The sequence below is a fragment of the Myotis nattereri genome (assembly GCF_964212035.1).
Source record: "Myotis nattereri genome assembly, chromosome: 7".
Taxonomy (NCBI): Eukaryota; Metazoa; Chordata; class Mammalia; order Chiroptera; family Vespertilionidae; genus Myotis; species Myotis nattereri.
The window spans coordinates 15,892,552-15,919,030 of NC_138082.1; the positions used below are offsets into that span (position 1 = coordinate 15,892,552).

At 35.7% G+C, this 26,479-nt stretch overlaps 1 protein-coding gene across 1 annotated transcript in view; it reads right to left on the reverse strand.

The window, feature by feature from the left end:
- KANSL1L (KAT8 regulatory NSL complex subunit 1 like) overlaps positions 1-26,479 on the reverse strand; it is a 102,967-nt gene that overhangs the window by 4,556 nt on the left and 71,932 nt on the right. Inside the window, exons 7-11 of the mRNA XM_081095228.1 lie at positions 17,531-17,693; positions 16,843-16,950; positions 5,199-5,327; positions 2,336-2,451; positions 1,063-1,187 (exon numbers count right to left, since the gene is read on the reverse strand). Coding sequence (XP_080951354.1) covers positions 1,063-1,187; positions 2,336-2,451; positions 5,199-5,327; positions 16,843-16,950; positions 17,531-17,693 — 641 coding nt within the window. The remainder of the gene's footprint in view (positions 1-1,062; positions 1,188-2,335; positions 2,452-5,198; positions 5,328-16,842; positions 16,951-17,530; positions 17,694-26,479) is intronic.

Below are 26,479 nucleotides of genomic sequence, written 5' to 3' on the forward strand. Positions count from 1 at the left end.
CATCATACCTCAAAATAATTAAGAGAATTACAAATGAGCTGGAATAGAGAAAAGTAGGAATTATGGGAGTTGTCACCAGCTCATGCCCCTGTTTCTATCTCCTTGTGGTGCCAGATTCATATTCTTAAGAAACTCCTTTCATCATTGCTAAAAAAAAAAAAAAAAAAAAAATGGTCTCACGTGGCTGTCAGTAGGAAGCATTCAGGGAGCTCCACAATCTGGTTCTAAGTTCTTTCCTAACATTAACTCCCTGTATGTCCTACACAAAGCCTCAGTCCTCTGGCTGAGCCTTGCACAGGTGTCCGTATGTGAATAGGTCCCCCTCCTCCATGATGTCTTCCCAGCCACCTTTAGGTTTATTGCTGACTTAGCACTACATCAACATCTTAGTTTTATTGTCACAGGTGTTACTGTCTTACAGTGTGAATACCCCATGCAAAGGTACTTGCTTCTTTGAACTCATTTTGCAACCCTGTGTAAACCTCCATTTTAAAGAGCAATTATTAAAGTATATTTACATCCCTAAAGTACCTTTTAAGTGCCATATACATCATAGATAAATAAGTACTGAATGGGGGGAAAAAAGAGTTTCACAGTAAATAAGTCTTAGGAATTCCCAATTCTTTTTTTTTAAAATATATTTTATTTTTTCACAGAGAGGAAGGGAGAGAGAGAGTTAGAAACATTGATGAGAGAGAAACATCGATCAGCTGCCTCTTGCACATCCCCCACCGGGGATGTGCCCGCAACCCAGGTACATGCCCTTGACCGGAATCAAACCCGGGACCTCTCAGTCCGCAGGCTGACGCTCTATCCACTGAGCCAAACCGGTTTCGGCCCAATTCTTAATAGAAACTGAGAAGTAAACTTGTGATACCACATGGCACTTTTTTTCAGCATAAGTACTGTAAAATTTCCTCCATTTTCCCTCTATGGTTATACAAGTGGGAGGAAGGGGGAAAGCAGCATCTTCCTTTTATTAAAATTTTAACTTCACTCTGAAAATTTAAGTTTATTCAAGAAAAGGAAGAAAGAGAATAAAAGGATGTAAGTAATACATACCTTGGAGTTAGTATTTCCTTATATTGGAGTTTCTCTAACTTAGCTGGGGCCACTAATGACATGGGAATCACAATATTATCTATGTCATAAGAACTCTCACTTCTCAGTCTCCGTCGGGCAGTATTCTGCAGCAAAATAGGATTACAGTAGTTTTACAGCAGTATATCCCTGTATATTAAGTTTTATAAATACATCATTAAAAATCTGACTATAAAATGTTGAAAAGGCAAGAAAGTATACTTGTCTTCTATAACCCAGACAATCTTTATATTTTTTGGCGGATATGCAGTATACATTTGTGTGTGCCCACATCACAAACCTATGTTTATGACCATAACAATTAGAAATGCCCTAAAATGCACAACTCTTATCATGAAAGATTACCATGAAGCACCTTAAATGTCAATGAAATGGTCACTTTATAAACTTTTAGAGGAAGGGAGAGGGAGGGAGAGATAGAAACATCAATAATGAGAGAGAATCATCAATTGTGATTGGCTGCTTCTTGCACTCCCTCCACTGGGGATTGTGCCCTGAAAGCCCAGCATGTGCCCTGACCAGAAATCTAACCATGATCTCCTGGTTCATAGTTCAATGCTCAACCACTGAGCGACACAGGCCGGGCAACAAACTCACTTTTTATTGTGAAAGACCGGAATATGAAATATTTCTATGAAATACTTGGTGAGTCATTTAGTAAAGGTCATTATTACAGTCTTCATTTATGTATTCCTTGTCCCCAAGTTTAGCACTCTTTTTCTAAACCCATCCCTCTTTTTGATTAAAAAATAAGTTTTTTATTGATTTTAGAGAGAAATACCCATCGGTTGCCTCCTACACACCCTTTACTGGACATTAAGCCTGCAACCCACGCATGCGTCCTAACTGGCCACCTCTGGGTGCATGGGCTGAACCAACAGCCACACCAGCCAGGACCCTAAACCCACCTTTTGACTTGCACTCTCTGATCAGATAAACAGCAAAGGAACATACTTGTTGGATTCTTACTAGTAAGATTATATTGATCTTCATGTTAAAGAGTAGAGATGCTTATGATAAAGTTTGTTTCTAACAAAAGCCATAACCAAGGATTAATGAACAATTGGTTCCCTACTAAAACAGTTTATCATATTTATTGTTTCCTGATATAATATAGTTCTAAATATGCTTATATGCGCTGGTAAATAAGGCCATTAATAAATATTTTTCTTCAAATCAGCCAGTTTTAAAATTCTATAAAGCAGTTATAGAGTTCAGTGTATAAAACACCTACATGTGTTGAATTTTGGGTTCTTGATATAACGTTGACATTAGCAACAGCAGTAAAATTGCTGTGGGATCCTGGTTCTGCGCGTTGAAAAGCAAATTCTTCAAATTGAGTTCTTTCTCCTGCCGTGGGAAAAAAATCATTGAGAATGTCAAACGTTAACGTGACTTATACTCCTAGTCAGGTAACATGTAATTTCTTTTCTGTTTATTGGTTTTCTTTTTATTATTTTTTAAAATCCTATAGAAAACAAAAAAAGAATGGAAAAAATTTTACCCACAATTCTAGTATTTCCATTTTCTGCCACAGTCCTGATTATTTTCATTTGCTGGGGTAATGACAGTTTTATACATTTTTCTACTTTTTGGAAGATTTCCTTAGCTTGATCTTCTGACCATTAATTTTTCAAAAATGTTCTATGTTCAAAGTACTAATTTGTAAAAGTTCTTTTTCTCTTTTTTTTTTATAGCACCCAGTTTTTATTTTATGAAATTTTTCTTAGGATAAATTTACTTCTTTTTTTTTGGTATTTTCTGTGTCTCACAATCCTGTTTCCCATTTGTTTTGGTTCCCTATTTGTGAGTGTGTGTATAATTTATTCACATACATACTGCCTTTGTTTTACTTTAGCATGGATCTCAAAAAATATTTTCCTATGTAATGTAAAATCTGATACCCAGTCCATATTTACATTTTCCCACTTGTTAAAAAATGTCCTTTATGTAGTTTCTTCAAATCATCCACACTGAAATTAGTACTAAAGACTCAAGACCAGGTGTCCTGCACTTTAACAGAGTTATCTACTTCTTAGTAATATTGCATTATACTTCTTCTTATATCCCCGTGTTTCCATCAATCCAAGTGAAACATTTTATATCTGGTAATTTGTATTTTATAATATATCTTATTACGAGATGCAAGTTTTCCTGTGTTTAAGTACACATGTCTGAACATTCCTCAAAGGCTAAGTTATTTGGTCATCTTAACATCTTTCCTACCGCTCACGAGCTTTCTCGTGTTTCGCGCGCCATCTGTTATGGACCTTAGATGTCAACACACTGTCTTGTCCACATCGAATGAAGCGATCTCATTGGGGGAAACCGTGCAGGTCAGTCTACGAAAAACTATATAATTGCACGAACCCATAAAGCATTGCAGTTACATTGTATTTTGGTCATTCGAATAGTCTTCGTCTTCAAGTTCCTGGCACTTTTAGAAACGCCCTCTCTCAGAAAAAGGAAACCAACAAAACTGATACACTTCCTTTCGTGTTGTTCCATTCTAAGGAAAACGATGAAATGGACAAAAAAAGTAGTGTTGTGCCTTATAAACTGAGGACTTTTCAATTCATTTAGAGTGTACGTCCTCAATCCACAAGCAAAAATGAAGTATAAACAGTTTCTGCTATCGGTGGCAAGAGACTGGATAACGGATGACAATAATGAAGGCTCTCCAGAACCAGAGACAAATTCTATCCAGCCCTTCCCCTAGGGGTGCAAGGAGAGCACCTCGTAAAGATCCACCTAAAAGGCTGTCAGGTGATATGAGCAGCATGAACCTACGTGTATTCCAGCGAGTGGAAAGAAAAAATTTCCTACGAGAGCCTGCAGAGTTTGTGCCGCCCATGGAAAAAGGAGCAAATCTAGATACTTATGTAAATTTTGTTTGGTCCCTCTTCATAGAGGAAAATGTTTTATGCAGTACCATATGTTAAAAAAGTACTAGGAACTTTAATTGTTTAATTGTTTTTGTAAATAAAAATGTTATAATTATTGAAAAACAACACCTAAAGTGCATATGATCTGTAGTTATGATTTAAATAACGTGCAGTTTGCCCAAAAACGTGCGGCCCTGGCGTATGTCTTAGAGATTTCTATGCGGTACGAAATGTGTTAAGATCAAGGCACTAAAAAACATGATGAAATCTCTGGTCAAGGGTGAGTTTAATTTTGTGCTACACTAGATCAGGTAGTGATTGTCATGTAGTGACTTGGCCCATTTTTGGTGGGATTTCTAGAGACAGTGAAGAATGTGCTAAATCCTTCATGTTTAATTAAAATTCTGTACATCTTGGGTATAATTTGTTTCTAATTTATTGGTCATACTGACATTATATCTGGGGAATACGAATGTATATACAGGTGAGGCAAAAGGTTTACAATTCTTCATATGGAAAATAATTCAAGGATAAACTTTCACATCAACTGTAAAACTACTTTTGCCTCACCCTGTGGTGGTATATCCACTGGAACAGTGAACAAAACCTGAAAGTATATAATTTGCTAGTATATATCTTTGCAGTTAACTTTTACTTTTTATCATTAATTTGCATTTGCTGTGAGCACTATCTTATCTAAAATCCCCAACATAAACCTCACTTTTTATTTATTAGAAGGATCCTACTTTTATGATATTCCTATGGTCATCTTGGAATTAATTGTAAGTTACTAGAGGGAATTAAACTAGGTGGTTGAGTTACCTTAAATGAATCTCATCTAATTTCTCAAAATTTTGAGGAAGCTTCAGTGAATTGACACCACAGTAGATAACAGAAATGGTGATACACTTCTATGTCAGCCTTTTACTGGCGTAATTTTAATCCAGAACACAACTGAGACTGTCATGTCCAGAATGATAGTTAATAGATAGCTCTAGACAGGGAAGGAAAGAAGTCCTTACTTGCTATAAAGTGGATGGATGCACAGTCCACAATTTTTAGTTGATACATCAATATGCTGTTTAATGTTCATAGGACCATGGATGTTTTATATAATTCATGGCTACTGGATTATAAACTCCCATGAAGCAGGGGTTTTTTGGAGGTCAGAATTTATTTTCAGTTTTTACTACTAACCTCATTTTAACCTACCTAATGCTGTTTCACTCAAGTGTCTTTTCTTTCTCCCCTGTAACAGCTGTGCAGAAGATTCTGATCTTATTTGAGGCTTGCATGTAGGAGAATATCCATTTCTCCATTGACTCAGAGAAGAATTATATACTAAAACAAACAGAAAGAAAATGTGCAATTTTAGTTCCTTAACACAGACAATGAACATGTGTTTCTACTTATAACATTGCAGAATATTAATATACCGTTTAAATTTGCATATAATACTTAGATACCAAGATATAATACTCATAAACTGAAAATACTAAATAAGATTCCTCAACAACATCTTCAGGAATTATCCAATTTCTTATAATTGCTCCATTATTTGAAGGGGATAAAAATGAAAGTGATCTGTTAACAAGTCTTCTAAAGTGCAAAATGTTATAGAGAAGATTGGTTCAATCTGTAAATATTGGTTAAATATAAACTCTATCTTTAAGTTTCTGCTTACCCTTAAATCTGGAAATAATTCAGGACTAAGTAAGATTTTACAGAATCACAATAGCCTGAGACCTCTTAAGAACATGAACAGATTTCATCAACCTTACAGTGCTTACCATTATTCTTTTCACTTTTTAAAAAGTGATGGCATTTTCTAAATCTTTAAGTCAATATTCTGTGCCTCAGCTGCCTTATCTGTCAAATAGGGATACTACGCATTAGAGGAATATCTGACATGATACGCGTTGAGTAAATGTTAATTTCTTCAAGATTATTGTCTGTCTGAACGCCATATTTTCAGTACTAGATTGATCAAATTGGTTGCTTTTCTTGAAGGATTTGGAAATGTGTAAATAAATGGAAAAAGGAGTATGTGGGCTAAAGTACCAAATTCTCATCAACATTGAAAAAAAGCATGGCCTATCAACAGTAATGGATTCTTGACTTCAAGATGGCAAAGCACTCTAAAAATGCAGTCAATCATCTCAGAGATGCAAATTGAAACAATCAACTTACACCTGTCAGAATGGCTATCAATAAATGACAAGTGCTGGCAAGGATGTGGAGAAAAGAGAACCCTAGTACATTGCTGGTGGGCAAAACAGTACGGAGTTTCCTCAAAAAATTATGGAACACCAATCAGAAAGAATATATGCATCCCTATGTTCATAGCACAATTTACAATAGCTAAGATTTGGAAACAGCCCAAGTGCCCATTAGCAGGTGAGTGGATAAAGAAAAAAAGAAAAATTGGTAACGTTTATTACACAATGGAATCCTATGCAGGGGTAAAGTTACATTTAACATTTGCAACAGCATGGATGGACCTGGAGAGTATTATGCTAAGAGAAATCTCACGTGGAATCTAATGAACAAAATAAACTGATGAACAAAATAGATCCAGAGACATAGAACCATGAACAGACCAATGAATTTCATAGGAGAGATGGGGGTGAAGGAGGAGATATTAACTGGGGAACTTTTCCTATATGCATACAAAGGCTTGGGAGGAGTGGGTATGGGGGGGGGGGGCAGACACCTGTAATACTCAAGAAATTTTTTAAAAATGAAAATGATAGACAAAGTTTTTATAGATATGCACATATACATACTAGTAAGCAAAAGGGAATGTGTCAGTGTGCAGAATTTGTGAGAAATCTCTGAAGGACTAATACCACATGAAATTTTACTGAAGAGCAAACTCCTTACAAAAGCGTGATCAACGTCAAAGGTGTTCTACACCTATAGGAAAGGGAAACAGCAGGACAATTATCTGGAGCAACTAATATGATCTCAACACCTCAGCAAGGCCGATGAGAGACTATCTTACTAGATAAAATCTGAGAGCCTGGAGCAGAGAAATGGATAGATAAGGCAATGTCTATGTTTCCCACTTTAAAACTGCCCATCTTTGCCTCTGAAAAATTGTATAGAGCACTAATTTCTACCCTTTCCACAAAAAGCACTGCATAAATAGGCAGAACAGTCTTAACGGTGATAGGCAATTTAAGAATGAGAACACAAGACCAACAGTCTGAATACCAACACAATACAAAGAGGCACAAACAACAAATGGAAGAACTATCTCGAATAGCTTACAGAGTGTAGATTAACAAGTCTTCAAAATTCTAACATTGCCAAAAGGAATAGGTAGAAAGCCTCTAGAGAGACCTTAGAAATGGAAAACAAAACTTTCAAATTTTAAAAAAATCACTAATTGGGCTGAAGAACAGAATGGACACAGCTGAAAATCAAAGTCAGTAGGCTGGAAGAGGAATTCCACAACTCAAAGGAATATGGTGATGGGAAATAAGACAAACTAAGATGGGATAACAGGAAAGAAAGAATGAATGGGGAGCTATATTTGAAGACATGGTAACCAAAAAATTATCCACAATCAATTATATTAACCCTGGATTGCAAGAAATTGAGTGTCAAATCAAATGGGAAAAACACACGCCCATAAATCATATAGCACATCACAGTGAAGATACCCTAAAAGTTACCAGAAAAGGAATAAGATTTCTGCAAAGAAATGAGGATAAGATGGACATAAAGCAAAACTAGATGCACAAAAAATGACTTTAAAGAGTTCAGGGAAAATGTTAAAATTCCTAGATGACCTCCAGTATCCCCCTTTTTTAAAAAAATGGGGCAGGATAGGTATTTATTATGGGAGAAAACAGGTACCAACAGGCAGCAGGACAGGGGGCACTGTGATACGTGTGGGAGGCAGAGCCTGGGAGTAAGGAGCCATCTTCTGGATCAGGAGATCACATGGACACTAGGCCACAGGAAACCATAGAAAACAAATATCCACCACAGGTAGAACACATTTGCTTAATAAGGAGTGAAGGGATTACAAAGTCAAAGTTACACAACTTTGACCAGCTGGAAAGTTAAACTTCTGAACAATAAAAAAAATGGAAACACCAGACTAGACAGTGTCTGTCCACCACCACAGGCCCAAGACCTACCACCTGTGTGTGAGCCACCAGGTATGTGGGCACACATGCACTTTCAAGGGGGATGTATGGGGGACGCCAATATACCGAGTGCTTAAGCTCACCAGGAAACATACACCAAGATGTGTGGGCATTAAAAACAGAGCCAGGATGTCATATAGGTAAGGTTGCCTCCAAGATTTCTTACCACCCAAAAAAAGAAGGCAGAGGAAGATGTTAAATCGAAAATTAAAATGTTAGGCATAATTCTAAACTCATTTCTAAAAAGGTGTAAGTACAATTGTGAAAGTTAGGTTTTAAAATGCATATGTACCTGGCATGTCTAGGAATTCCAATAGTGCCAACTCTTGTTTTAATACAAATATTTTTGGAGTATTTTAAAACCAATTCCAGACAATTCATCTCTTTTTTTCTAAAAGCAGTTCACCCTCGTTTTCTAAAAGCACATCAAACATTTTGAAGAAAACTTATCTTCACCAACATGATGCTTTTTATTGAATTTTACTCAAGTTTTCTTTACATTTACCATTTTAGCATCTTGTAAGGTTGCAATGAACTCTTGAAACAGTAGGCAATACATGACAATTCAGAGCCTAACTCTACATCTGTTCTATTTATAATAACCATCCCAGCCTTTGGGTTCTTGCTCTCCCAAATCCTCTCCTACTAGATTCCATCCTAAAACACAACTTGACCCAGTATCTCCTATATCCTGCCTTCCCTTTTCATTTATTCAGTCAATAATTTCATAGAGATCCAATTACATGCCAGACAGTGTGTTATGCTCTGAGAACACAATGGTGAGCAAAAACCAGCATGGTCCCTGCCCATGATGTAGTTTATAGGCATTTATCTCCAAAACTGCAACTGGAAGATGGTATTATTGAGAGAAGTTAAGAGTAAAGAGAACTCTAGGAAAGGCTTCCTGAGATAAAGTGATAGATTTAAAATATGAACACAAATAGCTGATGGCAAAGGGAAGAAAGAATGGTATGTGAAGGCAAAAAGGAGTAGGACAATTTGGCAAGAATAGCAGTAGTGTAGAGTAAGGAAGCATGATGAAAATGAACTAAGAACAAGGAGCCAGTCTATGTAGGTAGGGCTTCTCTATTAAGAATATTCCATCAAATATTTGAAGGGAATGGAGTTGGAGAGAGAGCAGGTGTGACATTAGGTCTGCATTCTGAAAAGATCACAGTACAGAAATTGGAAGGAAATAAAAAATCAAATAGGCTATTTTCAGTGGTATAGACGAGTTATTAAGTTGGACTGCGAGAGGTAGAGATGAAGATAGAGTAGCAGATTTGAAACAGATCTGTAAGATTGCACTGAAAATGGGTTGAGATGTGGAATGTGGTGGGTAGGAAGGCTGAGCCCTGGGTTTCTGGCTTGTGTGGTTGTGCCATTGTTCCTCTCATCTGTCCACTCAGAAAGTAACAGACTTTAATTTGACATAATTTCAGATTCACAGAAAACTTGGCAATAGTACAAAGAAGTCCAATATACCCTTTACTGAGATTCCCCAAAATGTTAACATTTATCACATTTGCTTTATCTTCCCGAACTCCAATGAAATTAAGTTACTGACAGAATGTCCCTATATGTCCAAATGTATTTTCCAAAAACAGGCATTCTCTTAACATATTCACATTGATCAAAATCAAGAAATTAATGTTAGTTAACTATAAACCATATTCAGATTTCACCAATTATTCCTATGATATTCTTATAGAAAATTATGATCACTCTGCATTTAGTTTAGGTCTCAAGTTTTTTTGGATCTGAAACCGTTCCATATTCTTATCTTTCATGACTGAATATTCTGATGTATACAGGCACTTAAATGGGATTTTTCTGTTATTTTCTCACAAATGGCCACTAATCTATTCACTCTTAAACCCACTACAATTTGTCTTTTCCCTACTTCCTTGTTACTTGAAGTAAGCAGTGCTGTCACAGTTGCCAACTATTGTAGACAGCCCAGGATAAATCCAAATTCTGGCAAACATAAACATCTCTCTACTTACCTTCACACAATTCACCCTACACAAATGCATGAACACATCACACTCTTACATGGCTCCATGACAAGTCACATGTTTGTTTCCATTTTAAAATTTTGTTACTCAATATAGGCTAAAAGCATTTGAATCACCTGGGACCTTGTTAGAAATACAGAATCTCAGACCCCATTCTAGACTTACTGAATCAGAATCTACATTCTATCAATATCCCCAAGTAATCTTCATATTAAAGTTTGAGAAGCAATGATTTAGTACTTTCCTTCCTCTAAGTTCCAGTTAAGTAAAGCATCACTATCTTACTGCCGTTCCTCTTGCCTTTTTCCCATCACCCTTAACCTTTCTTCCTCTAGGCAGAGTTATACACTCCTTCTTTTTGGAATACTTTTAGATGTGCCTATCATCTCAATTATTTGTGTCTGCTTTCCCCTATCACATTATAATTTGATTTCCTGATTCACCTTTGATTCTTCAGCACTTAACAGTCTACCTGGCACAGAGTAGGTACTCAATAAATGAATTCTAGTTTTACTTAATTCTCTAGAATTCACTAACAATAAAAGAAAAATTTATGACTAGCTACTTAAGACACTTATATACAGTGGGGCCTTGACTTACGAGTTTAATTCGTTCCGAGACCGAGCTCTTTAAGGAGCTCATTAACTCAAATTACTCTATCAACTCAATGCAAAAAATCAGCCAAGAGACAGCTGGTATCTCAAAAAACTCATTAGTCGGACACTCTTAAATCAAGGCCCCACTGTAGGATGAAACCCAATTACTGCTTAACTATTTGGGTTGGGAGTGGTAGGGGAGGAGAGATTGGAATACAAAGATTCCTTCACTGATTTTCCTAATACAGCATTCAACTCAAATGTCCTATTCTTAGCTCTTAATTTCCAATTATTAACATGTCATTACATTATTGAGACATTAATTCTGTGCCTAACACATTTACACTGCCCGACTTTGTAAAAGTTAGGTAAAAGAGCAACATTAGAATAAGTCATCTCATCTCACCTAATAGCATATAATTTTATTTTTGTATATTTCCTTTCAATCATTCCATATTTCAAATGTAATAATTTTTATTTGGATAGATGTGTAATTACATTTTTTATCTGATAACTCACTCTTCATTGTTATTTTTCCAGATGGTAGCCTAACATTCCTCTGATTAGAGACAATATAATTTAATTATTCTCTGGCTGTTAGAGCTTGTTGTCATGATGTTATTTCTATTATGGACATTCTTAAAATAATCATTTCATGCATGCATTTTTCCTATTTTTAAAAAAGTTTAGTCTTAGGATTAATTCTAAGGAATAGAATTATATCATGAAAAACAAAAAACAAACAGAACATAACCTGTATTTCCCATTATTTTTTTATTCTTTTGTTCCTAAGCATAGACCAGCCGTGGGCAAACTACGGCCCACGGGCTGGATCCAGCCCATTTGAAATGAATAAAACTAAAAAAAAAAAGAAGACCGTACCCTTTTATGTAATGATGTTTACTTTGAATTTACATTAGTTCACACAAACACTCCATCCATGCTTTTGTTCCGGCCCCCGGTCCAGTTTAAGAACCCATTGTGGCCCTCGAGTCAAAGAGTTTGCCCACCCCTGGTCTAGACCATTGTTCCTTGTCCCTAGTGCTTTCATTGTTTTTTCTTTAACCTTTACTGTACAAAATTTTCCAAAAAAAAGGAAAATAGGATAATGAACTATCATTCAGCATCAACAAATTATAAATTAGTAACCGATCTTGTTTCAACTCTCCCCACCATTTTTTGCTAAGAGTATTTTAAAGCAAATCCCTGACATATGTACACATATGTCAACTTCAATATCTCAGAAAGTGTGTGTATTTATGTAATAACATGCATTATTACATGTAACAAAATTAACAATTCATTAATAGCCAACATCCAGTCCATGTTCAAATTTCTCTGTCTCAAGAATTGTGCTTGTGTTGGGTGGGTGTGTGTGGGTATACAGCTGAGTTCAAATCAGGATCCAAAAAGGCCCACATGCTGCATTTGCATGATAAAAAGTAACATTTTTACATGGTTATAACTGTACCATACTTAGAAGTAAAACATTTTTGTCCTTTTACATCACTTAACATTCTTTGATAAATGTTTCCATCCTTATATAAACTTAAGATATTTTTGAAAGCTGTATATTCCACTATGTTAACCATATCCCTATTATGCTCTTCAAGTTGTTTCCAATTTTTTTATTAACAAAATATATTAAGTATTTCATATTTAGGATTAGACTAGGTTCTTGTAAATGGATTTATTGGATCAGAATACAGAGTTAACATTTAGTATTTTATTGTGAGCAAGTATACCAATAGGTTCTTTTCCCCCCTCCGTGGTCTTATTTAAAAAATACATACTTTAAAGGTCTTTTAATATAATGCACAATACTTCCCAATAGGTTGTGTCAATTCTTAATAATACCTCAAATATATGAGAGTCCTATTTTACCTACATTCTTACAATAATTGATGTTTATACTGTTTAAATTTATTAATGTAACCAGACAAAGTAGTCTGGCACATAAGCAGTCACTGAATACACCTAATGTTTCTAACTCATAAGACAGTTTTTAACATTTAAGTCTTTAATTCACTTGGAATGTATTTTAATGTTTATCCATCTTAAATTTGTTTTAATATGCTGTGTAAGGCAGAGATCTCATTTTATCTTTTCCCAAAAGTCATTATTTAATGCAACTAATTATAGAAGAAACTGAGTTGCTTAAAGCATGAGCTCTGAGCCAGACTGCTTGGATTTGAATCCTGGCTCTACCACTACTCACCTGTGATCTGGGTAAAGTTAGACATGGAGAAAAATAATGCTTGCTTGCCAGGAGCCAGTCCATCCTTGCTGTTTCAAGGGACCTGGCATATATGGCATACTGTTCTTAATATGTTTGCTCACCTTCTTGGCACTATGTGTTTTAACCAAGGTCACCTCTCTGAGAAAGGTTGTTTCCCCAGGTAGGGATTTTCCCCTGAAGTTAGGGAGGGAATAAAACCCCTTAACTAAGTGCCAGGCAGGTAATTAATCACTTTAACTATGAACAATCATGCTTAAGCTACATAATCTTTACTCCCTGGAATGGAGATAAGAAACGCCCTAACCTCTGGAATAGAGATTGATAGGATTGGAATCAACTGGTATAAATACAGATGTAACAAGATAACAGGGAACAGAACCTAGACACAGAACCTAGACACAGAACCTAGAGACAGAAGAACTTCGTTGGAGAGAACATGGCAAAAGATCCTGGACAAAAACTGGCCTCAGAACCTAGAGACAGAACCTAGTGAGAGAACATGGCAAAAGATCCTGGACTGAACCTGACTACAGAAATTGGCAAGAGAACCTGACTATAACCTGGCTACTGAACCTGGCTGGAGAACCTGGACAGAACCTGGCTGGAGAACCTAGCGAGGGAACATGGCTACAGAACCTGGCTGGAGAACCTGGAGAACCTAGCAAGAGAACATGGACACAGAACCTGGCTGGAGATCCTAACCAGAACTTCGCTGGAGATCCTGACCAGAACTTGGCTAGAGATCCTGGCTAGGCTGCTGATGAACTGAATGCTGCCTCCATGTCATTCCTTCTTCGCCGACTCCGTCCACACCTTTGGGGACCCCTGGACCTGCTGGGGTTGGACCCCAGCACTTGCTTTACAGGGTTGTACAGATTAAAGCAAACAAATATAAAGCCCTCCAACCAGTACTAACATATAAAAAATCCCTCCTAAGAATTGCTTATTATTATTTATTGACTAAGCCATCCTTTTCACACTGATAGGAAATACCATCATATTGTATAATAAACCTTTGGTCTGTCTCTAGGCCTTTTATATAATTTCCTTGTTCTGGTTTCCATTAGCACCACAATATTTTAATTATTATAGATTTACTAAAGGCCCGGTGTACAAAAATTTGTGCACTTGGGCAGAGGGGGGGTCCCTCAGCCCGGCCTGTGCCCTCTCGCAGTCTGGGACCCCTTAGAGGATGTCCACCTGCTGGCTTAGGTCTGCTCCCTGGGGGATCAGGCCCAAGCTGGCAGTCAGACATCCCTATGGCAGCCTGGAAGCCCTTGGGGGATGTCCACTTGCCAGCGGGGAGCAGACCTAAGCTGCAGTCGGACATCCTTAGCGCTGCTGAGGAGACAGGAGAGGCTCCCACCACCACCGCTGTACTGGCAGCCGTCAGCCTGGCTTGTGGCTGAGCAGAGCTCCCCAATGTGGGAGCGCACTGACCACCAGACGGCAGCTCCTGCATTGAGCGTCTGCCCCCTGGTGGTCAGTGTGTGTCATAGTGACCAGTCATTCCCAGTCTTTCTGCTGTTAGGGTCAGTTTGCCTATTACCCTTTTACTATATAGGATAGAGGCCTGGTGCACAGGTGGGGGCCAGCTGGTTTGCCCTGAAGGGTGCCCTGGATCAGGGTGGGGGTCCCGCTTGAGTGCCTGGCCAGCCTGGGTGAGGGGCTGATGGCTGTTTGCAGCTGGTCACACCCCCTTCAGGGTGGGGGTCCCCACTGGGGTGCCTGGCCAGCCTGGATGAGGGGCTGAGGGCTATTTTTAGGCTGGCCACACCCCCTTTAGGGTGGGGGGTCCCCACTGGGGTGCCTGGCCAGTCTGGACGAGGGGCTGAGGGCCGTTTTCACACTGGCCTGCGACTGAAGCTCCCAGCCTCTCCCTGTTTTCTTTTTTTCTTTTTCTTTTTTTAAATATATTTTATTGATTTTTTTACAGATAGGAAGGGAGAGAGATAGAGAGTTAGAAACATCAATGAGAGAGAAACATCAATCAGCTGCCTCCTGCACATCTCCTACTGGGGATATGCCCGCAACCCAGGTACATGCCCCTGACCGGAATCGAACCTGGGACCTTTCAGTCCACAGGCCGACGCTCTATCCACTGAGCCAAACCGGTTTCGGCCCTGTTTTCTTTTTTCTTTTTTTTACTCTGGGATTTACCTTCTATAATTGAAACTCTGTTGCCTTCACTGGCGCTCCCAGCTCTGAGGCCCGGGCTGGCTGAAAGCAGGTATCTGGGGTTTGTTTGGCTTCTATAATTGAAACTTTGTTGCTTTTGGAGCTGTTGCTTTTGGAGCTTAGAGCCGGGCCACGGCAGGCAGGGAACCTTGGCTTCCTCCATCACTGGAGCAAGCAAGCCTCCTGTTCGCTTCAGCTGCGTGGCTGCCAGCCGCCATCTTTGTTGGCAGTTAATTTGCATATCTCATTGATTAGCCAATGGGAAGCATAGTGGAGGCACGGTTAATTACCCTTTTTGTCTTTTATTAGATAGGATAATACATTTTGTTATCTAACACCTCCTTATTAATCTTTTAAAATTTTTACTGGCTAGTCAATATTTTCTCTCTGAGATAAACTTCAGAAAAACTTTCAAAAGAAGAATACCTCTGCAATTCTGTTTAGAACTACATATAAATTGATTTTGGGGAAAATGGCATCTTAAGTTAAAACTGTCTTGACAGGAATGGAGTATTTCTTTTCATAATAGGCACGTACTCATGTTCCTCAGTAAACTCTTGATGGTTTCCTCAGGAGGTCCTTGTTAAGTTTAATCCTCGAAGTGTTATATTTTGATTGTCAGTGTGTCTAGGATAAAATTCCTTTACGTAGCCTGACTCATTATTACTGGTATTTGTAAAAGCTACCAGGTTTTAGAAATTGATTTTTAAATCTACTACCTTCAAAACTTCAATTCCAACAGGCATTCAGTTGGTTCTTGAGTTTTTGAAGTAGATGGTTATTTCCCACGGAAATAAACTTCTTTAGAAGTAAAACATTTTATATGACTTTTTGATATTGAGATTTTAGCTCTGCAGATAGTAAAAACATACTGATTTTCTTTCTGATTACTTGCAAGCATAGACATCGTTTCCACCCCCATTCAGAGTACTTACAACATTTCATTCTAATTTTTCAAGTTTTATAATTTTAGTTATTTAAAATTTTTGAACCAGCTAGAATTTATTCTGATACATGGGGTGAAATGACTGTGCAAAGTTTTTCCCAAAAGACTAACAATACTCTTCAATGAATAGGTCTCCATTTTCTCTTCTCATATAATAAAGTATGAGCTGTTATTTGGCTTCATGGATCTACTTCCCTAAATGTAAGCCAAAAAGAATCTAAACTATTACAGGTTTCTGCCATATTTCCGTATGTGGTTGTGCCAGACTTTCTCAATCCTTTTCCAGCAATTCCTTTTCTATTTCCTCATTTATTTTTCCCAATGGGCTTCACAGTTATTTGGTTAAGTTAAACAATTTGTATTAGAACTCCAAGTTACACTGCATTAAACATTTAAACCAACAGGGAGAACTGATATGATATCCTTATTAATCTTACTATCCAGGAATGCTATTTATCCATATTTATTTAAATTCCCTTTAATATTTATCAATAATATTTCATAATTTTCTTTCAATAAGTACCACATTTCTTGTTAGGATTACTCCCATGTATTTTCTTGTGTGTATGTGTGTGTCTAATTTGTGAAAAGTAAATATTAAAAATTAAGAATTTACATTTATTCCTTTGTTAAATTTTATTTCCATTGAAAGCAAAAGTAATAAGCATATGAAAGATATAAAAGATATATAGAAAGTACAAGATTTGTAAGTAACATACCAGGGGATGGAGATATGATACAGTCTCCTACAAATTTATTTTCAGCAAGATCTCCTTTTATTTCAGTCGCTTTCAACAATGTTTCAAAGTGAAAATGAAGAGGCACATCTGGAAAAATAACGTTTTTAAAAAAACTATCTTTAGTGAACATCAATCATACAGGTTCAGTAAAATTGCTTTCTTTCTATGATTAGCACAAAGCCTTAGAAAAATAAGCAAAGGTTTAAAAAGTCACAACTTTCTCAAGTAGCAGAATACTCTTTCAAAACAAATTAGTAGTATTTTGGAATTACTGGTTATATGTCTTAAACAAATGCTAATGATGAACAACTAAAATAGGACATAAAAGGAACAAAATTATAAATATTCACAGATGAGAACAAATGTATCTGAAAGTCTTTAATAAAACACAGCCAAATCTGACTGATTCTTTTTAAGATCATTCCACTCCACCCCACAACCTTTGCATTTCATTACTTGAAGGAAAAACCACTATAAATCAGATGCAACCTTTTATGAAGAAGTCAGCTTTTACATTACTTAGTTTACTAGTATTATGAATCACAAAATGAATCTTTTACAGATTAAAACCTATTGATTCCTTTTATATATTCATTTTATTTATAGGATTAGATTTTACCATAGAAAATATTCAGTTACTCAGAAATTTCGTTATAAAGAGGCTTACCTGATGGCAATGATAGAACAGAATGGAAAGAAGAGTCTAACTCTGATATATGTTCGCTTAATATTTCAGACTTTGAATTGTGTTCACAGCTACTCCAAGTTGAAGCTGACTGCAGGCAAGGCATTTGTGCAGTATTTAAAAATGTTTCTTTTGAAGGCAAAGTCTGCAACGGAAAAAAAATAATTTAAAGACTTCAATTTTTTTTTCTTGAAAACTGAACCGGAGAGAACGTAACAGTTATAATTGAGTATCTGAATAACAGAGGAAGAAGTCCTGGCTTAAGTCACCATGGAGAAAGACCTTTATTTGTGTGGTTTTTTTTTTTTTCCTGTTTATTGACTTTATTGGGAGAAAGACCTTTAAAATGACATAGAGTAAGAGAAATTACTTAAGGCCATGAATGTGATGAGATTTGACTAGTCCATTTTCAGTTTTTCAAAATGAAGAAAGAGCATTGTCTATGAAAATGGGTCTTTCTTCCATCTTACAAAATCTCAGAAATGAGTTTGAGAAACTTTGGGTGAAAAGAAAATGGTTACAATCCATTTACAGGAAGAATTCTGATGGTGAGCAGGGACTATATTAAGAACTGAGTATATGCTTCCTCCTTGCAACCTATTACAACTAACGAATGAAACTGGAGTCTCTGCCTTAAATTCTAGTAACAGACAATATTTACACTGGAAAAACAGTAAAGTACTAAGAGTATTTTACATGTTTAAGTAAAATTTATTTAAAATAAAACACTTAAAAAGGTATGTGGGAAACATGCAATATGTTACAAGAATTTTAGTTTCTTGAGATAAAGAGTTGAGTCCAGGAATCTCAAGAAAACCATGTTATTAAATCAAAAAAGTTATGTTGCTACATTAAGAAATATAGGATGGGGCAAAAATAGGTTTATAGTTTGGAGTATGCAAAATAGTTTATTCTTGTATTATTATTTATTATTATATTTTCCATATGAACAACTATAAACATACTTTTGCCCCATCCTGGACATATCTGGGTTAAATCCTGAATTTTAAAATTATTTTTATGGTTATAAAATTACTATACAACCAATGGGGGAAATCTATAAAATAGAGAAAATATTTTAAAAATTAATAAAGGTCACTTGTGTTCCTTTCCTCACTCTTACCTATATTTTTGACAATAACATTAGGGCTCATTTTGTTTTTCAAGTAACTGATATTTAAAATGCTTATAATAACTGAGACCCTTAGATGCTATTTTAGAACATTTTTTTATTAGGTTTGAACTTTCTTGAGTTTGAACTTCCTGGCCCACTGAAATTTTCTCTTGTGTTCCTACAGCAACTGGGCATATCCTACCATAGCAATCAGCTAGATTTCCCCTGGACCATTAGCTCCATGAAAGTGAAACTGTAATATTTAATTTTGTATTCCCAGAACCCGACACCATCCCTGACCTATGGTTGAAACTTGAATGCTGACCAACTGAATTCTATCCTATTTAATTAAAAAATATTTGAAGTGAATAAAACTTCAAATGTGTGTATGTCTGAGACTATTTCATTGGAGAAAATCAGTACCTGTTAATATATGCTAAAATGTATTACATAATGACTTCTGTTTACATTCCATTTGGCCATGACTTAAATCAGATAGTCACACCTACCTGCAAGGAAGGCTAGGAAATGCAATCATTTTTCTGGGTGGTCTAGTACATTGGATACATGTGGATACATGAATAAGAATGTGAGTCATTTCCAAGTATTATTCTAATTATATAATATGTATAAACTTATGGGAACAGTTGCTGTTTCTAGCCTTACAAGATGCATTCGTACTTTTGATTAATTAAAATTATTTGCTCTTTTATGATGTAGCCCAGAAAGGTATAAGGAACATTTATTTGAAATTACAAAGAAAAAATGTGCTAACCTCTCTTTTTCCATATATGGCTAGAGCATTATAAATAAAAATTAATAAAATCTGAATATTTACCATATAATTAGTTTTCTCTTGAAATTTTTCCAAATCCAGGAAACCCATTAGCCAATTTGAAACTATCCTAAATAATTATGGAGACAAGTGAGGGGCATCTAGGAAAAGGCCTTTTTTTCCCCCTGCAGAGAAAGTGAAGCCCAGGAGGCTGAAAAGGAATAGATGGAGAAATAAGAGAAAAACCAGGAGATTCTCGCCAATAAAAATGCAAATGTCTAGAGGATGTGATCAATAATACCATATGCTGCATAAAATTCAAGTAAAATCCTGAAAAATATCCACTAAATTTTTTAACTTTAACAATGAAACATTTCATATATGCAAAAGAAAATAGGAAAGGCATTAAATAACTTTAAAAAAAAATGCCTATACTCACCATCCTACTTTAAGAAACAGAACAGTATCAATAACTTTGATGCCTTTTGCCTCTTACACCACCCACACAAGCCTGTAAAAGAGATTGCTACTTTCATCCTGATAAATGCGCTGTCACCCTGTTCAAAACTTCTGATATTTTGCTGGGCACATTTGCTAAGCTTCCTTGCACCTAAAAATTACTAAATTCTAGCCAGAAGACCATGAAGAGAAGTCACGTGCAGTTCAGGAAGTGATTGTCATTCTCCCCTTGCTACTTGTAACAGAGCTGTGGTGGGAGCCACTGTAACCATGTGGAGGAGGGTAATGCTCAAAACATCAAATAGGCAGGAGAGCCTGGCTCCTAGGTAACCACAGGATTAGCATGGCTGTCATGTCTAGAACATTTTCAATCTGTTATAAGACAAAGAAAGAAACTTGTATCTTGTTTATGTCACTATGTGCGGTTTTGTCAAATGCAGCTAAACCTGTATCTTTCACTAATACAGTGTGCCTCCTTAATCATATTTTTCTTTCCACTTCCCGGAGTAACTGCTATCCTGAATTTTATCACTTCTTTGATTTTCTTTATAGTTTTCCTTAATAAGTCTAAGTAATCCTAGATAATTTACTACTTAAACCTATGGTTTAAAATGTATATAGACAGAATGTTAATTATATTTTCCTGCTTTATTCCTCAAAATTATGTGTATTCAATTCTCATTCTGTTTATAAATATCTACATTGTTTCTAGTTTTTTTTATTATTATGGAGAACACTAGTGTGAATATCATTATTACAGGGATGAGCAAAAGTAGGTCTACAGTTTATATGTAAATAATACAATAATAAATAAATATTACTTGCATAAGCCTACGTTTGTCCACTCCTGTGTTTGTGTCCTGACATGTGGGTGTAAAAATTTCTTTGGAGTACACTGATAGACATGGAATTACTAAGTTATACAAATACATGAACGCACACAATCAACTTGACTAGATACATTTTTTTTTACAAAGTAGTTGTAACTGACACTACAACAGAGCAGATCTTAGTTCCCACTGCTTCAGATTTATGCCAACATAAGTCTTATTTTTTTTTAATATATTTTATTGATTTTTTACAGAGAGGAAGGGAGAGAGATAGAGAGTTAGAAACATGGACGAGAGAGAAACATCGATCAGCTGCCTCCTGCACATCTCCCACTGGGGATGTGCCCGCAACCCAAGTACATGCCCTTGACCGGAATCGAACCTGGGACCTTTTAGTCCGCAGGCCGACGCTCTATCTGAGCCAAACCGGTTTCGGCAAGTCTTCTTATTTCTGCCAATCTCAGAGCATGCAAATAGTATCTCATGGTTAAAATCTGCATTGCCGTTTACTATTCGAGTTGAACACCCTTTCAGACCTATAATTGGCCATTCACTTTTCCTTCTTTGGGGAAATACATATTATGATGATTATTTTTATTGAGATGTCTTTTACTTATTGATTTTTAAGTTCACTTTACACACTCTAGAAAGTTACAAATCATTTTGTGTTCTGTATGTCACTCCCTGGCTGAGCTTCTTTTCACTTTCTTTGTCATACTTTTTGATCAAGAGACCTTCTTGACGTAAATGTTTCCTTTTATAAATATTGATAACAGTGGCGCCAGGACCATTCAATGAGGGAAAATAGTCTTAACAAATGGTGCTGGGACAACCAGATATTCACAATTAGGAAACAGAAAAATGAAGTTGAACTCTTACCTAACACCATAAATAAAAATTAACTCAAAATGAATCAGCGACTTAAGTATAAGAGCTTACAGCCATACATATCTTAGTAGAAAACAGGCAAATCTTCACTATCTTGAATTAAGCAATGGAGTCTTAGTTATGGCACCAAAAGCACACACACACAAAAAACAAATAATAGACAATTGGACTTCATCAAAATTAAAAACTTGTGCATTAAAAACATCAGAATCTAAAAAGAAAATCTAAAAGAATGGATTTTTCTACATATCAAGAATATATAAAGAACTCATCTCAATAAAAGGCAAACAACCCAGTTAAAAAATAAGCAAAGGACTTGAACAGACATTTCTCAAAACAAGATATACAAATGGCCAACAAGCACATGAAAATATGCTTAGTATCATGGGTCATTAGGGAAATGCAAATCAAAACCACAATGCGGTACCACATCACACCCACTAGGATGTCTGCAATAAAAAGAAAAGCCCAGGAAATAACAAGTGTTGCTAAGGAATAACAAGTGCTATAGAAATTTTGGGAACCTCATACACTGCTGATGGGAATTTAAATTATTTAACTGGTGTGGAAAACAGTTTAGTGATTCCTCAAAAAAGTTAAACAATTACCATATGACACCCCAATTCCATTACTCAGTAGTATGTGTGAAATTTGCCCCCATATTTTAACACAAATAGTAACATGAACTGTTCCATGTCTTGGTTTTTTTCCCTAGTAAACGATACATATTACACACCTTTTCACATTAGTTTGTATAGAGCTCCCTAATTCTTTTTTATAGATTCCAGTGTATGGATACTCGAATGTATTCAACCAGTTCCTATTGATGAACATTTGGGTTATTTATAGTTTTTGCTTTACAAGAAATGTTGCAATTATTTTATATCATAAATCAATTCACATTTAAAAAGTAACTAATTGAGGTGAAATTCACGTTACATAAAATTAACCACTTTAAAGTTAACAATCCAGTGACCTTTAGTCAATTTACAATGTTGTGCAACCATCATGTCTATCTAGTTCAAAAAATGTTTTATCACTCCAAAGTAAAACTCCTTACCCAATAAGCAATTTCTTCCTACTACCTCACATCCCCAGCCCCTGGCAACCACCAATCTCTCATTATGGATTCATCTATTCTGAATATTTCTTATAAATGAATTATAAAATATGTGACCTTTTATGTCTGACCTTTTTCACTTAGCACAATGTCTTTGAAGTTCATCCAGACTGTAACATGTATTAGTACTTCATTCTTTTATGGCTGAATAATATTCGAATGTATGTATATACCACTATTTGCTTACAAATTAATGATTAACATTTAGACTATTTCCACCTTTTGGTTATTGTGGATAGTGATGTTATGAACATGTGTGTATAAGTGTTTTTAAATTTTGGAGGGATATACAGGCATACCTGGGAAATATTGTGGGTTTAGATCCAGACCACTACAATAAGGCAAGTATCACAATAAACTGAGTCACACAAATATTTTTATTTTCCAGTGCATGTAAAAGTTACATTTACACTATACTGTAGTCTACTAAGTATGCAATAGCACTATGTCTATAAAAGAAAAAAATGTATATACCTTAATTAAAAAATACTTTATTGCTAAACATGCTAACCAGCTTCAGTAAGTCCTATTTTTTAATTTCTTTGCTGTTGGATGGCCTTACCTTCAATTTGTTAAAAAAATGCAACACCTGTGAAATGAAATAAAGGGCAGCACAAAACAAGGTATGCCTGTAAATGGAATTTATCCATGTTGTTGCATGTTTCTGTATACATTCATACAATTTCATTATATGAATATATTATAAGTTCATATAATTATAGTTATATGAATAATTCAAACTGGATTGTTTACAGTTTGAAGCTATTATAAACAGTGCTTCCCTGAACATTAATATACATGTCCTGCTGATACACAAAGTCACACACTGTTCTAGGGTATCATTCTAGAACAGGGGTGGGCAAACTTTTTGACTCGAGGGCCACAATGGGTTCTTAAACTGGACCGGAGGGCCGGAACAAAAGCATGGATGGAGTGTTTGCGTGAACTAATATAAATTCAAAGTAAACATCATTACATAAAAGGATACGGTCTTTTTTTTCCAATAGTTATTCATTTCAAACGGGCTGGATCCGGCCCGTGGGCCGTAGTTTGCCCACGGCTGTTCTAGAAGCATATTCTTAAACTACAAGTATGTTTATCTTCAACTTTACTAGAAAATACCAAACTATTTACCAATATGCTTGGCAATAACTCGCCCACCAGCACTGTGTTACCACTGCTCTACATCCACACCAATACTTGATATTTTATTTTATTTTATTTTTTTTAATATATTTTATTGATTTTTTACAGAGAGGAAGGGAGAGAGAGAGTCAGAAACATCGATGAGAGAGAAACATCGATCAGCTGCCTCCTGCACATCTCCTACTGGGGATGTGCCCGCAACCCAGGTACATGCCCTTGACCGGAATCGAACCTGGGACCTTTCAGTACGTAGGCCGACGCTCCATCCACTGAGCCAAACCGGTTTTGGCGATATTTTATTTTTAATAATTTTCTAATCTAGTGGGTGTAAGATAGCATCTTGTTCTTTTAATCTTAAGTTTTTCAAATAACCAACGAGGTGGCCACTTTTTTATATTTGTTGGATGGGCACAGTCTCTTTTTTATGAACGTGGCATGTTCAAATCTTTTGCTCATTTTGAACTGGTGGACATTTTTCTGTTTTAGTAATTCTTCATATTATGACTGAGTTCTATGTTGGTTATGTATGTGGCAAATACCTTTGCCCATGTAGCTGCTTATGCTTCACTGACTTGAACAGAAATTCTTCATTTTAATGTAGTTAATTTCATAGCTTTATGGTTTATTAAACTATTTTTCTACTTTGAGATCATCATATATTCTGAGGTACCTTCTAAAATGCCTTTTAATGTTTCCTTTTATATTTAATTCTATAATCCACCTCTGGATGAATATTGTACATGGCAAGGGATAGAGATTCTATTGTATTTTTTCCCATATGAATAACCAATTTTACTATCACCATTAAATTAAGAGTATCCTTTCCTGACTGCTCTGTACTACCATCTGTCTTAAACCAAGTGTCCATTATATACTGGGTCTGTCTCTGAGCTCTCTAAGCTTTCACCGATTATTCTTCTAGCCCTGCACCAATACGACATTGTCTTACCTCCTATAGCTTTAAAATCTGGTAGAACAAGTCCTCCCAATATATTCCTTGACATTGTCACAACTACATTTAAACTTTTGTATTGCCATATAAAATTTTTAAAGAATTTGTCACATTCCAAAACAAACCAAAAACCCCACTACACAAATACACAAAACCACTTTTTGAGATTTTAATAGGCAATGTATTAAAGCTATGAGTCAATATGAAAAGAATTGACTTCTTGCATTATAGCATTCCCATTTACGAATATATGTACCACTTATCTAGATGTTCTTTAATTCCTCTCAATCAAGTCTTATTTCTGTAACAGATCTGTACACCTCTAGCTAGACATAGTACAAAGTACTTCATAAATTTTGAAAATATTGTTAATCGTATCTTTAAAAATTAATTATACTTTTTTTCTGGAAAATAATTTTATAAACTGATTATGAAATCAAATAATTCATGTGTTTATTATCTTGGATTTCCTACAAAATACAGCCTACAAATGACCATTTTGATGCTTCCATTATAAACTATACATCTTTTATTGTTTGTCCAACTGTGCTGGATTTCCTTGCAGTAAATGGTGGAATACAAATGACCACAGTGGGAATCCTGTGTCACTCCCAACCTGAAAGGAAAAGCCTTCAGAGTTCACCATTAAGTGTGATGTTTAACATACACTTTTGTAGATACCCTTTAAAAAATCAGATTAACAAAGTTACTTTTCTTTCAATGCAGGAAAAGTAGTTCTTTGAGGGAGGTTCATAGATTTACAGGACTACCTCAGGAAACAAGAAAAATTCCAAATTAAAAAACAGCCCTGTCCCAGTGGCTCAGTTAGTTGGAGTGTAGTTCAATACCCAGTCGGAGCACATAGAGGAGGCAAACCAATTGATGTTTTTCTCTCTCTCTTCCTTTTCCTCTCTCTAAAAAATATCAATAAAAAACATATCCCCGGGTAAGGATTAAAAAAAAAAAAATAGAAAAGACCAATGAAACTAAATTGTTAAATTGACAAACCTTTGGCGAAACTCATCAAGAAAAAGAGAGCCAAAATAAATGAAAGTTAAGTTACAACCAACATCACAGAAATATAATAATTAAAGAAAACTATAATCATATACCAACAAATTCAAAAGTCTAGGAAGAAAAAGACATTTCTAGATACATATAACCTTCTAAGACTGAATCAGGAAAAAAAAAAAGAAAACCTAAACAAATTATTAGCAATGAAATTGAAGCAGTAATAAAACTCGCAGCAAATAGAAGTCCAGGGCCAGACAGCTTCACAGGTGAATTCTACCAAACACTTAAAGAACACCTTCATAAAATATTTCAAAAAAGACTGAAGACAAAAAAACTCTTTCAAACTCATTACTTGAAGCCAGCATTAACCTGATATAAAAACCAGACAAAGACATTATAAAAAAAAAAAATTTATAGGCCAATATCCATAATGAACATATATGTAAAAAATTCTCAATAAAATATTAGCAAGTTGGATTCAGCAATAGAAGAAACATAAGTGTTATATATGTAAATTGGTGTAGCCACTATGTAAAATAGTATGGGATTCCTCCTAAAATTAAAAATAGAACTGCCATATGATATAGAAATTCCACATCTGGGTATTTATCCAAAGAAAATAAAGACACTAAT